Source organism: Carassius gibelio, chromosome B16 (assembly GCF_023724105.1).
Source record: "Carassius gibelio isolate Cgi1373 ecotype wild population from Czech Republic chromosome B16, carGib1.2-hapl.c, whole genome shotgun sequence".
NCBI lineage: Eukaryota > Metazoa > Chordata > Actinopteri > Cypriniformes > Cyprinidae > Carassius > Carassius gibelio.
In genome coordinates this window covers 24,754,206-24,768,565 of record NC_068411.1, presented here as the reverse complement: position 1 = coordinate 24,768,565, position 14,360 = coordinate 24,754,206, and the positions used below count along the sequence as shown (strand labels likewise).

The 14,360-nt window shown below is 37.2% G+C and overlaps 1 protein-coding gene across 9 annotated transcripts; it reads right to left on the bottom strand.

The window, feature by feature from the left end:
• Positions 1-141: 141 nt before the first annotated feature.
• Positions 142-11,918, bottom strand: LOC127975131 (syntabulin-like). Of its 9 annotated transcripts, none has more exons than XM_052578945.1 (8): positions 11,664-11,918; positions 7,678-7,732; positions 7,277-7,454; positions 6,929-7,156; positions 5,169-5,268; positions 3,904-4,053; positions 2,067-2,219; positions 142-1,945 (listed from the first exon to the last, which is right to left on the bottom strand). In XM_052578945.1, exons 2-8 carry the CDS (start codon positions 7,699-7,701, stop codon positions 784-786), a joined length of 1,995 nt encoding a protein of 664 aa, XP_052434905.1. In that variant the 5' UTR covers positions 7,702-7,732; positions 11,664-11,918; the 3' UTR covers positions 142-783. The 9 variants fall into 9 exon arrangements, with proteins under 9 accessions (XP_052434905.1, XP_052434909.1, XP_052434903.1 ...); XM_052578949.1 differs by having other exon boundaries at positions 3,904-4,050; positions 6,929-7,132; positions 11,664-11,917; XM_052578943.1 differs by having other exon boundaries at positions 2,067-2,222; positions 11,664-11,916.
• Between the last annotated feature and the right edge of the window lie 2,442 nt (positions 11,919-14,360).

The window sequence follows — 14,360 nt, the reverse complement described above, 5'->3', positions numbered from 1 at the left end:
ATGGTGAGGGATTTTTATCACATTGTAAATATCTTTCATTCGAAGCCTTTAAAGCTTTTTGTGGACACTGATTAGAGTGGGCCTAAACAAGTAATACAAGTTTAGTAATGATGCAATACCGAACACAAAAAAAGTCCAAGCTTGGAGGGGTTTTCCATGCTTTAATAATAAATATAATGATATACATCTGATATAAACAAAAATATTGCACATAGCTCAGGCACATAACAAGTGTTCGCTGTACTGTGGCAAGTGCTGCCTTTCCAACGCTAGCTCACAGGAAATTGTTGGTTTGCAGAGCAACATGTAAAAGCTCTAACTCCAGGGAGAGAAAAACAGTTTCACAAAACATTGAACACATTTAAGCTTTGGCAGAAGGTTTTAGTTCTTTTGGAACACAAGTGACATTTTAACTACAACAAAAACAACAGTCAACTGACAGTCAACCCCTATTGCCACTCTAAATGACACTTTCATAAAAAGCAGGGAATAGCAGTCAGCAAAGAACAAAACTCGAGCAACATAAATCACCCACCCAGATGATCAGATTATGCAAAAATATATGTACACAAACATAAGGGCAATAAAAACAAAGAAGGACAAAACAAGTCCCTTTACATCAACCTAATTTCATCCTTTGTGCCTCAAAAATACACAGTGCAAAGTAGGAATGTTGCAACTAAACTGAAAATAAGTGTATGCATATCATCACAGGTGTACAAAAACAATTTCTACTTGATGACGACGCTTAAGTGCTCTTGCTGTAACTGTGGGTGAGGGCCACTAAGTGTCTGGCCCGTGAGAGACATGGCGGAGCGAGTGCAATCCAACAATGCAACAGCCTCGAATTAAAGCTGCAATGTTGTACACAGGAGCCCCTCCAACCAAACCGTGCTGGGAGTAGAGCCACGCAACGGTGGGCAGAACGGGTGCTGCCACTGCAACCAGATCGACCAAGAAGTTGTTGCTCCAGTGGCTTTTTCCGACCACTGCCATGCTAGAGGTGTTCTTGGGATTCTTCAGGTCAAAATTCAGCTCTTCCATGAACGGGGGACTCATTTTGGGTTCGGAAATGACCAGACTAGAATCATTAATGGTGTTTTGGGCAGTGTTGTTGCAAATGGAGCCAATACCTTTGACTTCTTCAACTTGTGCTTCAGGTAACTCCTCCTTCTTCTTTATGGGTTTTTGTGCTTCAGGCAAGTCCTCAACCTTTTTGGGAACCTGTGCTGAAGGTGACTCCTGGGATTGATGGGTAGAAGAAATAAGAAGACCAGGGAAGCCACCACCTTGGAGCTTTAGCAGCTGGAGAAGGAGGGCTTGGAGATCAGCGGTGTAGATCATCTCATCAGTCTGGACACCTTTATCTTCTGCACCAAAGAGATTGCTTGAGATATGCCCCTTTGTGCAGTTTTCTGAGACACTTGGCTCCAAGGTGGACAGCTCTGGTTGGGGAATGATCTTGGTGCCACCATCCTGGCTGGAATCAACCGCAGTGGACATGAGAACCTTCTCGAGAATTTCAGCTCTGCTGGCCATCTCATCATTGGCCAGCAGCTCACTATCAGCCATCTCTTCCACTGCTTGTTCTTCACCATGTAGCTCCATCTCTAACTTGACTGTAGTGGCTCTTTCTGGAGAATCAAAGATAAAGTCCAGTGTGGGCTCATCTTGTAAGTTGCAGCCATTCTGTGCCAACTCCATGCTGTGGAGCAAGGACTCCAGCTTTCGGTTTTGGATGTTTATGTCAATGAAATACTTCTGGATGCCCTTGTCCTTCTCCATGAGGCTATTCTTCATGGTTTCCACCACTTGGCGCAGCTGCTTGATCTCTTTGCGTGCTTCTTTGAGAGCTAGTTGAGCTTCCACACGGTGACATTCCTCCTCTATCCAGTCCTCCCGCATACGCCCCAATTGGGACTTCAGCTCCTCAATCTCAGCCTCCCTGAAACCCATTAGTGTGGAAAATGTACCATGTAATATCAGTTGGCAAATGGTGTCAGAGCTCTTAAGGGAACTGCAATTCAGTAATGCATTAGAGCAAGAATTTCAAAGCAGACTCTTACCGGTCACAAACTGTGGTCTGTGAGTCTCTGAGTTTTGTCTTGAGGTGTCGTATGGCTACCTCTTTCTGCTGTAAAGGGGTAAGGTACTGCTCTGGATTTGGAGGCTTGATGCCATGATTGTCTCCGCAAGAATGGTAGCGTACAGGAGTGGTTCTTCTGAAAATTAAAAGCAAGCTTTTTAAAAATGTAATCAATCATGCTAATATGAAAGCTACAACAAGAGCTGAAGTAATCATCTTTACGGCCTGTTGTGTCTGTAACAAGTTAAAAGCTATGTTTCCATCACCCTGTTTTTATGTGCAATTTGAAGTATTGCATCAGAAACGAGGTGTTTTTTGACTTCAGAGATAAAAGGTTAATGCAAATAACGGGAGATAGAAACATTTTGCTAATAAATTTCACGCAATGGGACAGTATAATCGGACTAAATAACAGATAGATTTGCATCTCAAATGTTTTTATTATCATTCTGAATTGCCTGAGCAAATGCTTTTGTCAAAGTATTTCTGTATAATTGCCTGCCAGAACTGTCTTACACTGCGCATTTATATTTGGATCTTGAGGTGCAAATAACTTATTATACAAGAAAATTATTACTTTCAAATGGCTTCTCCTACTCTTCTTAATGCCATTTAGTGCCATTTATTAGGAAGCTATGATTTTATTCTCTCTGGCTCCTTCCACAGATATGGTGCTTATTCGCAAATGTTTTAAGCGATATTTCAATTTTGCGCATGAGTTAAATTCGCAACTTTGGATGGAAACCCAGCTACTGTTTCCATTCAAATGCAAAAGCTAAAAGATTTGCCAATATCAAAAAAAAAAAATTATAATAAATAAAAAAAAAAAAAAAAAAAAATTCACAAAATCACTATAACTGCCCTTTATTTGGTCCACTCAATTTTGTTTAGGCCAATGGTTTTCAACATGTGGTACGTGACCCTGTTTTGATAGCATCATGGTTAGCGAGGTAAAATAAAAAATAAAATAAAAGCAAAGCAAATAATAAAATGCAACCTACAATGCAATAAGAGAGCAGGGTAATTATTAATTTAACATTAATATTTAAAGAACATAATGAACAAGTACAAAAAAGACAAAGTAAAGGTACGAATATATTAAAGTACATAAAGAATGAAATATAAATCATGAAAGTAACGTCAAAGAAATGGCCCTGTTACCAGGCAGCAAAACTAGAGGCACAATATCCTAGCAACCTGCTATGTTGCTTTGAAGTCAAATTTGCATCTGTGCTAGAGATGGAACAACGGAAGAACAAACAAGGACCCTGGAGAAGCTCAGAAAGGCATTACAAAGCACACACTTTCATAAAAAAAAAATGTAACGGGTGTGGGTTATATAAAATATAAAAAATCAACCAAATTCACTCCTTTTGACCATGTTAACAAGAATATCCACTAGTTTCCTAACCCTCAATCACATAAAAGGCAGAACTAAAAACCCAGAAACCGTCATCATGCTATTAAGTAAACAACACAGCCTAAATATCTTCAAACATAGTGACTGTGTGCACATTAAATATTAATGCCCCTCAACCCTCTCTACAAAAAAATGTAGCACTGAAAAACACAGTGCTCCTATCAGCTAGCAAACGGCTTTACTGTCTGCGTGGGCAAAATGAGAGCAGACAATTTTGTCAAAATCCCCTCAAAGCCTGGCACAGCCAAACCATGACCAATCTAATCCTTTATTCTGTGAAGAGGTTGAAGACATGATATAACTATCTGTATTGCGCCTGAGCCCTGCATAGAATACATTGCATCTAGCATGTTCTCAGCTTCTTTCCATCTGTTTGCGTCTACCTCTTTGTCCATACCTTCTGGTAGAGTTGGAGTTGCTACTGCTGTAAGTAGTGGAGGGGGCTTTGGTGGGCGTCCTGTATGGGGCATAAAGCTCTGCGTCGCGAGGGGCAGTAGGGCTTCCGGCGGGTTTGAACACTGGCAGGCTTCTGATGTGGGGCCCACTGTTAAGGGAGATAAGAGCGAGATCGGACAGGACAGTATAGTGATACTGTATAGCAAAACACGCCGGTTATATTTGGAATAACAACCAACCATGCAAATCGTTTAGCATACATTGAATTATCTTGTTTACCTACTACTGTAGATTTACCAAAATCTGCACCATGATTTGAAATTGTGTGTGTGTGACGTTTATTATATGCTTACATAACTGTTTGCCATTGATCTCATAATAAGATCAAGTGACAACAATGTTGCATGCTGTATCAAACTATTTTAAACACTATATAAAAAAATGACTTAAAGGGGTGGTTGATTGAGATTTCACTTTTAACGTTAGTTGCTGTTTGAGTATAAATATCTGCAAAGTTGCAGGGCTGAAATTTCAATGCAAACGGAAATGTCATCTTGATGCCTTTTAAAATTCTGGCAAAAACGCCTACAAAAACGGCTTGTAGGGACTACAATGAGCTACTTCCCAGATTTTGTAACTTCACAAACCCAGATAAACCCCGCTGTATTAAAGCTCTAAACAGGATAAAACCATAAAAGCTAACAGAAGCAGTAGCATTTACAAATAACAGTGCATCTAAAAGTATGAGACAATAAACAAAAAAACATACCATTAATTAACTTCGCTTAATGTCATGCCTGACAATGCCTCTTAGCTATTAAAATTTCACTGTAATCCACGGCTTCTTAGGGCTTACTGCTTTAATAGACGATGCCATTGTTTACAATACAATCTGAGTGCATGCCGCTGAGGCGGGACATTTAGTTGCGCACTAGAGGCAGTTTAGCCAATCACAACACACTGGACCAGCTAAACAATCTGAGCCATTGTGTATTTCTGAGGGAGGGGCTTAATAAAAGCAGGAAATCATCAGCACATTTATAGCAGAAGAGATAACTAAGCATTAACACATGTTAGGCTGCACCCCAGCCTTGAAAAATCAATCCTAAAAAAAAAAAAAAAAATTTAACCTCCACTTTAACATTCACATTTAAAATAAGTCCTCTAGCATGTCATATCAAATCTGACAGAGAAAAATAAAAAGTATCAGTCATCTTGGATTAGGCTTCAGAAACTAAAAAAAAAAAAAAAGCATAAAAAGCATACCTGCGAGAAGATGATTTCTTCCCTGCAGAGTTGCTGGGTAGAGTTTCATGCGTCTTGTAGCTTCCAGTGCTGCTAGATATGCTGAAATCTGTCTCACTGCCTACAGTGCATAAAAATCGGGATCAAAAGTCTAAAAAGTTTCCTCTAAAAAGACTTCAACATCAGCTAAACTTATCCATTCAAGGGTATCTAAAAAGACTGTGGAAGTAGAGACTTCAAACCCGCCGAATGCACAACCCAAGCACGTTTCCAATTAGCATACTTCCAGTATAGCCAGATCAAAGAGGCCTGTCAGAGGATATAGGGTTACAGACTTCTGTGATGAACATAGTTTGACTCCATTATGGAAGTAGTAAGGCTTGGAAAGTCAGGGACTGAATCTTTCAGTGACAGAGGAATCCTTCACATTTGGTTTCTCTCAGCACTTTTATGTAAGCTTGAATATCACCTTACCTGCATTAACTTTTCTAGTTAGATTTAGCATTAAGAGATTGCTGGCAGATCCCAGAACCAGAAAGCCATTTAAAAGTAGCCATGTTATCATATCTTGCAACATGTTAATTGCTAAAAAAAAAATCATTATATTTGAAATTGTAACATTTTATTTTATTCAGAGGGCTTTTAAAAACATGATATATTCTCATACAATTCGATTTTTGCTAAACTTAAGACTAAAGAGATATAATACTGATTACCTACTTCCTGGAAGTACCACTGAAGTAGGAAAGCAAATAGATAACCTTCTGAACTATATTACACATACTTAAATCAAGATACATTTCAACAAAATATTTTGAGGAAGAAAAAAATCTAAAAATCTAGTCTAATAATGGTGATTGAAAGACAGAGATACGCTAAAGATGGGGTAAAATAATTTAGAACTGTGTTTTTCCAAAAATATACACACCTGAGAAGCATCTCTTTCCTTTTGACAAAACCATGATAAAGTGCGTACTTTTTCAAACGTGCCTCTATCCACCTAACTAACCAAACAAATGTGAATCGCTAACGTTTACAAAACTGTGCAAGTTGCTCAATTCAAATCAAGCTCAAATGCTGTGAATTCTCACAGGCAGTGGGAGGAGCCAACTACTTTAATTTGCACTGATTGGCCATTTACAAGCCATCCAATAACTGGCCCCTTTGAGGAAGTGTAATGAAGCACATGGCACCTGCTACTTCCTGGATTGTGTTGTATTTTTTTTCTGTTTAAAAAAAAAAAGAAAACCTTCAGAGAAACCCATTCCAGCAGAATCCCAAGAACATTTAGATGAAACAGGCAAGTGTGACCATGGCATAAATGAATTACTCAACATGCCCTTGTTTCAAAACAGAAGTTTCTGTGTTTGAACCTGCACCCCATGTACGTGCACACTTGCACACAAGCTGATAAAGATCCCAAGTGCAAACTGTCCTTCTATGTGCAAACTTTCCTTCTATGTACACTAGTTGTGTTTTTTTTTTTATGTTAGATTACTAAACCAAGCGGTTCTTTACTTTTTAGAATGCAGAAAACATGCAGTTCTATAAACATTGACTGTTTAACCTGTTGTCATAATCAAAAATCATATATATATTTTCCCCTTTTCAATTATTCTGACTGACTGATGTGTTTCTGAGCATTGGAAGGGAATATGCAATTAATAATAATTTATTAGTGCTATTATTTTTTTGAATAAACCTACACAATCTAAGGAAAATAATATAAAAAATGTAAATAGAATATAATAAGGTTGCAAAGCTTGCAGAAATGAAATTACCTTTATTTATGATTGGTGAATGCTGTTGCTTCTCTCGCTTGTGCTTCTGTGTGGGTGCGCTCCACTCGGCCACTACGTTCATCCGAACTCTCTTCACCTTGACCTTGCGCTCTCCCAGAGTGGGTGAACTCAGTGGGCTGTTGTCAGAGCCTGAGGGGGTCTTGGTTGGCGATGCACATTGACTGCTTGGGCATCCAGTATCATCTGCAAAGGTAAAGCCAAGTGGAACTGACATAACACCCAATTAAAATTGATATTAGTGTGCTTTTCCTTATCAAAGAGCCCATATGAATAAGGTCAACAACACATAAAAGCCATCAGAGAAGTCCTGATAACCTTGTGTCCTACCTGAGGACAGGCTATTGGGACTGATGGTTCTTTTCGAGTGCTGGGAGCTCATGTCAAAATCCTTGCTCTCCTCTTCTGACAATGGTATGTTGGATGCTGATGACTCCTTTGCTTTAGTACGTAAAGGGTGGAGGACAAATCGAGGGATACGGCTGCGCATACTTCCCTTTTCTTTTACCTGCAGGAAATGGAAAATCTGTAACTGGGAACATGGATTGGTGCTACGACTACCGACAGAAAACCTACAGTCTGCATCTGAGGTGAGCTGTTTAAAGCTGGTATGAAGCTGTATTATGCTTGGGTCCTTAAAGTATCCAAATATAAATCTTGCTTACATGCAATAAGTCTTACAGTAAGTAAAAACGTGTTTAGACAGAAATAATTTAATGATAATTCAGCACCTCGTATGTCTGAAAAGGTCCCATTCTTCTTAATTAGGGAATACTTCAAATAAAACTGTAAAAAAAAAAAAAAAAGAAAACAGGTTGCTTGAACTTGAGGTTTTTTCTGTATGACAAACAAACCAGAACAAAGAAAGATTATAGTGTTAAAATGAATGAGGACATCATTCAAGATGCCAGGCTGGTTTAACCTAGTTAATGAACCTAGTTAGAACCTAGTTAGAACCTAGTTTAACCTAGTTAGTTTCTGTAAATAGACTAGAGCACAGGCTACAAAACTTATATACCTGTATATAATTATATAACCAGTACAGTATACAATACTTATATACTTACAGGCTAAAATACTTAAATGCTTTAATGCTTAACTTTTATACTTTTTAAATAAATAAAAAAAATAAATGCAAAGAATTGTCATTAAATCTTGTTTTCTACTCAGTTTTATGGACAATTTAGAAATAAAGTGCCTTTTCATATACGTCAGGTTCAGCCACCCACGAAATATAAATTAATTCACTCCTACTTGGAATTAAACTGCAGGAACACTTATTCTAAATTAAACTGATCCAATGCTATTATTTAACATTATTATTCTGATGATCAGTGAATTTACCAAGTGTTATGTAAAAGGCTTTGCACTTGGAAAATGAAGTAATATGTTCAATTTAATCCTTGTCTAGGTACAGAGATGATAAACCCCATCCTTCTGAATAACTTATTTAACTGTTTTGGGTGTTCCTGGTCTGCTCATAACTAACAGACCATCATTTTTTTTTCAGCATCTCTTTGAAGTTTGTTATATAAGGGTTAGGGTTGCTCTCAGTGCGGGTGACGTAATTGACCCTTGTTGCATAGCTGGGTTCTTGTCTCTTTCCGTTTTTTGTCTGGATGCCATGCTTAATTACAAAAAAAGTCAAAGGACATCCTTTATGTAGGTCACCTATTCCTTTCGGATATGGAAAACGTGCTGCTTTTTTTTTTTTTTTTTTTTTTTTTTTTTGAGTGTCTTATGTGATCACATCCTTTTCAACTATTAAAGTATTCTTTTGTTTTGGATTTTTGTGCTTTGTTTAAAGAAACGAAAAAATAATTGATTCAATTGTTTTGTCAGCGTCAGTGCAATATTGTCTAGGGAACTGAAATTAAAGGGTACATTAGTATTTAAAGGTGGGGAGTGAGTAAGTTTTTTTTTTGTTTTAAAGAAAGTTATACTCTTATTTAGCAAAGATGCATTTAATTTGTCAAATATGACAGTAAAGATATTTAGAATATTAAAAAAGATTTCCCATTCAAATAAATATTCTTTTGAATTGCTATTCATCAGAATCCTGAAAAATACAATACAAAAATAATAGGCAGCACAATCATTTTAACTGTGATAATAATCCGAAATGTTTCTTGAGCTCTGTATATTAGAATGATTTATGAAGTATCACTTGACACTGAAGACCTGACTGAAAATTCAGCTCAAATAAATAAATTACATTTTATGATATATTTCAACAGAAAACAGTTATTTTAATTTCAGAAATATTAAACAGTTTTTGCTGTATTTTTGAATAAATAAATGGAGCCTCAGTGAGCATAAGAAACACTTTCAAAAACATTTAAAAATCTTACAGACTCCAAGCTTTTGAACTGTACTTTTTTTCTACTTATTCAATAAGCTGTAAAATTATTGACTGTCAAACTGCCACTCTATACCTTTTCCTCTCTGAGCCCAAGTCAGAGCCTTAGCAACAGAACCTAGCAACAAAGACTTGTGAGCACAGAGGAACATTGCTTTTACAGAAGTCGGATATTGGTCAGTGACATTAGTCATTCAGTCCTTGATTGATGCCTTGTGTCAGGGCAAGAAGCTTAGTGTTTTTACCTCATGTCAGCCTAATAGAAAAGCTGAGACTAGTTTCAGCCTGACACAGTTAGAAGTTACTGATGCAATTTCTCTTAAATCACCTTATCCATCCTATATGCCAATGGCACGGCTGGCTTGAGGTGATAAAGCTGGAGTGCAGTCAGAGTTAGAGGTTATACACTCGTTGACTCATAACACCTTATGTAACGTAACATGCTGCTCATATTTAATTAAGAAGAATGATTTCATGCACAAAACATGACATTCTCACTCTCAGAATAAAATGTACAGAGTGGGGCAATAATTTAAGGTACAAAAGGTACATCTTTGTACTATATTTCACCTAAATGCTATATATTAGTACCTTAAAGGTATAATATCGATATTAAAGACATAATATTAGTGTTTTAAAAATACATATTAGTACCTTAAATGTACATACCACCCCAGTGACAGTTCTGTACCTTTTTTTAATAGTGTACATACTGTTTGTTCTTACGCCCTTTTATCAAACTATATTGTAATTTTCCATTATAATCAACAATTTTACCAACTTTTTAGTATTTAAGTTTCTGATATACAGATATGTAACTAAGGCTGACGTCTTCAAGCTAAATATGTAGTCAACACAACACATGGTGACACCAGTGACTCCTCACTCTGTCTTTAGTCCACTAAAGCAGTGATGACTCAAAGCTACTGGAGACGGAGAGTAATGTGTGCTAATGCATTTGCTACTGGCTTTGAGTGCTTTCTCTGCTGGCTAGTTTCAGTTTTGTTATTTGAGCTTGACTACAGGAGAAGCTGGTTAAATACAGGCCGACATTGTACATTAATCAGTGTGCACGATCACTAATGTTTGCATTTCCTTTTTCTGTAGCCCCTTCTCTTGTACGTAACAGTCTAAAGTGTGAAGCATTTTTATCTGACTATAGGGTTTTTATTATTTTTTTTTTCTAAAGTTCTATTTCCATGGAGAATTCAGTCCACTTTCTCTAAGAAGACAATAGATGACATGTTGCCACACAAATGCTTTGTCTTGTTTAACTGATTCTCGGTTTTGTTTCATTTAAGAGTTAAAATGTGATCAGTTTAACCCAAAAAATGCCTGGCTCACGTTTTACTCCCAGATGAGGAAAGGATAAGTCTTTATTTTTATTTATTTTTTGCACCCTCAGATTCCAGTTTTTTTAAATAGTTGAATCTTGGCCATATATTGTCCTATCCTAACAAACCATATATCAATGAAAAGCTTATTTATGCAGCTTTTGAAAAACTGACCATTATGACTGGTTTTGTGGTCCAGGGTAACATATGAATAATAAAATGAAGTCATTTTCTGAATCAAATTAATTTATTTTATTTATTTATTACAATATATAACATTTTAGATTTTTTTGTTGTTGGCATTTTACTATTTGTCTTTTTAATGCCCTCTTATTCTCAAAGGAACTCCAATTCAGTTCTTGATACAGTAATTTATTTACTGTACAACAATATAAAATACATGTTTATGACTAAAATATATTTAAATTAAAGGCAATGCAATATATCATTTAAATATAATAACTTAAAAATGGATAGAATGTTTTATAGCGTTCTGTGAATATTCTGTCAAAACTAGACACACACACAAAAAACAAAGATTTTCCCACAAAGGGCAATATTATTCTTTTTTAGGTCGTAAAAATAACCTTAATAAAACAAAGTTGATTGACAGTACACGGTAGGGTGCCTCACTGACAGAGTTTAGCTGCAGACAAGTACCTATCTCTGAAATGTCAAATGACGCTTCTGCCCCACCTAAACAACGACTAAAAAAAAAACCGAAAGAAAAATATACATAAACTGCATTACTAATCGAAAATATACTTTTTTTTCTTAAAATGAAACCTTGGTCTTACACAACGCGTGTACAGCAATGCGTAATTAAAGTTTAGAGCGAACGTGTTGAATAGAGGCTATACAAAGAACATGTCGTAGGCTATTCTTAAAAAAGCAAAAATAATGATTAAAAAACTAGCCTTTATCTGCTAATATTAGAATGTCTAACATCATTTCCATGAATCTATGTGTTAGTAAAACCCGCTATGGTAAACAACAGTGTGACGCAGTAAATAAATACACTTGCCTCGTGATGGGCTGGATGGATTCCTCTGAGTGAGAGAGTGAGAGTGAAGGATGCGCTGCTCCGTATCGCTTCAAAACAACAAAATGCGCTCTCTCTCTCGGTCCTCAGCCTTTGTTTTGATCTGATGTGGTGGACTCTCAGCCTCAGTCTGCGAGAGAAGTCAGATTATTCCACACAGCACATCGCAGTGCATCAGTGTGCGTGTGTGCTCGAGCAGAAGAGGCTGAGGACACTGGCATCGCCAGGACGACGTGAATCTGCCTATGTTCCAAGTGTGTTATGTAACGAGCAGCAAAAATTAACCCTTACGTGATAGAATGAGATTTAACAGGTTGGATTTATTGATTTGGTTTACTGATGACAATCATTCTACTCATACCTTATGATTTTATTAAAAGTGACTTATACAGTAGTCAACATTTGAAGTGGATCAAAGAAGTTCATCAAAGTTGTCCTAAGACTAGAAAGGGTATTGTTTTGGTTATGGGTATATGTTTGATGAAAGGTTTTGATCCACTTCAAATGTTGACTATACTGTGGAGCCTTGTTTTTGTGCACAGTATTTATGGTTGATGGATGGACCTACACTCTTAATTTTTTTTATTTTTTGGAATCGATGGTCCCATGAAGAAACCTTAGCATTCATGGAACCTTAACATTGAACAACAGGTTCTTTATAATGGGGAAAAAAAGGTTCTTAAATGATTATAATGTTAAACTTCTTTTAAGATTTGTTCACTGAAAGGTTCTTTGGGGAACCCAGTATGGTTCCTCAAAAGTTTTTCCAAAATACCAAACAGAAGTAGGATAATTCTTAATTCATGCAGTATTCAAACTAACATTTGAAGTGTAGAAATCATGTACATGGTCAATTGTACTAGTGAAAACAATTCCCAGTTTGGGTGAATCCCAGGCTGACCTGCTGAAAAGTGGAAAAACTCTCACGTTGACCATTCCTGGGAGACCATATAATATAAGAAAACCAGCTCTGTGTGGTTTGAGAGGTTTATTTGCAGCCTGGTTCATACTTGAGCAACTCTGCTGACAGTAAAGTCTGAGTGCATCGAGTGGAGGAGTCAGCTCTCCATGGTGCTGAAGTCAACAAATGAGCGTCAAGTCATTCTCCAGAGCAGGTTCTCCGTGTTAACTCAAAACGATTCAGTATATTAAGATTCGAATCATATCTATGTTTCACGAGTTCACCCTTACATCTAATCTGAGATGTAAGGGTGAGTTGTCACCCTTACATCTAATCTACTAATATAGTAGGCATATTTTGGCGTGCTGTCCTGGGGGAGGGGTCCGGGCCCGGAGCACAGACCGAACCCAAATAACTCCCCTATCCCCAATTTGGGATAAATAGATTAGAAGTGAGGAGTTGGGGTGGAGGAGGGATGCCGAAAGAACTGTCGTGGGACAGGAGGTAGGAAGACTGGATATATATACGCTTGTGTGCTATTTAGGATGATTAGCTAAACTAGATGCACCTGTGCCAAATTGAATGATTATCTCATCGTGCTTCTCCCGAACTTTGTTAATAAAACCACATTTAATACAAAATAAAATTAAATATCACTTAGTTTAATAACGTTTTAAATTGATATAAAAATTAAAGTGCAAGTTATGGCAAATACATGTGACCATTGAATATAAATGCATACAGTAGTATATCTGCTGTTTGTTATATGAAGGGCGCGCAGTTATTCTAATACGGTGTTTCACTGCCCTCTGTTGGTAGTTGATAAAACAACCTTACGTGTTACTGTTAAAATGTCCGCAACGTTATGCTGGAGAACTGATGCATTTCTAGAAATTGTCTATTCTAGAGAAAATATACGTTGTGAATATTATACAAATCTGTAGAAGGCTATGTATTTACAGTACTAGCCTAATTGTGTTGCAGGAAAAAAACAATGAGTCTATGTAATAGGCTGCCGTGCTGAACTGAAGATTTTTTTTCATGTGATTTACCATTGATTAATGACATTATTTCTTGGCTAAAACAATGCTACCAGTTACATTCTCAGCTCAACTTTAGAGCACTTTTAAAAGACACAGTGGGTGTCAAAAGTGGGTTGACTCGTAACCCTAAGGTTGTGGGTTCGAATCTCAGGCTGGCAATACCATGACTTAGGTGCCCTTGAGCAAAGCACTGAACCCCCAGCTGCTCCCCGGGCACCGCAGCATAAATGGCTGCCCACTACTCCGGGTGTGTGTTCACTGCTGTGTGTGTGCCTTTACGTAACTTTTGTCATATTCACTTTCTTTCAAAAACAGCCATAAACCTTGAAGTCATGATTGATGATCAGCTTACTTTCTGTTTTATGTGTTTTAACCACATTGATAAAACTGCCCAGTCTTGCAGATTTGCTTTATTCTATTTATTCTTTCGGAAAACATACTTCACAACTCCTTGTTCAAGGTCTTCTTCTGTCCAGACTGGACTATTTCAATGCACTCCTAGCAGGTCTTCCAGCCAGTTCCCTGTATCCCTAATTGTACATTTTTTCAATTAATCCACAACGCGGCAGCAAGATTAATTTTTAATGACCCGAAAGTAATGCAAGTCACACCTCTGTTTATCAATTTGTACTGGCTACCGTTGGCATCAAATTCAAGGCATTAATGTTTGCCTTCAAAAGCACAACTGGCTCTGAACCCCTTTACCTAAATTCATTACTTCAGACTTATGTGCCC

Bases quoted from the DNA above. Each gene is read 5' to 3' on its own strand.
- LOC127975131 (XM_052578943.1), bottom strand. From the start codon at position 7,701: ATGGGACCTTTTCAGACATACGAG. The intron at 2,223-3,903 runs GTATGGACAAAG...TTTAATTTTCAG, and splicing joins AACTCCAACTCTACCAGAAG to AAGAACCACTCCTGTACGCT. The intron at 1,946-2,066 runs GTAAGAGTCTGC...AATGGGTTTCAG, and splicing joins CAGACCACAGTTTGTGACCG to GGAGGCTGAGATTGAGGAGC.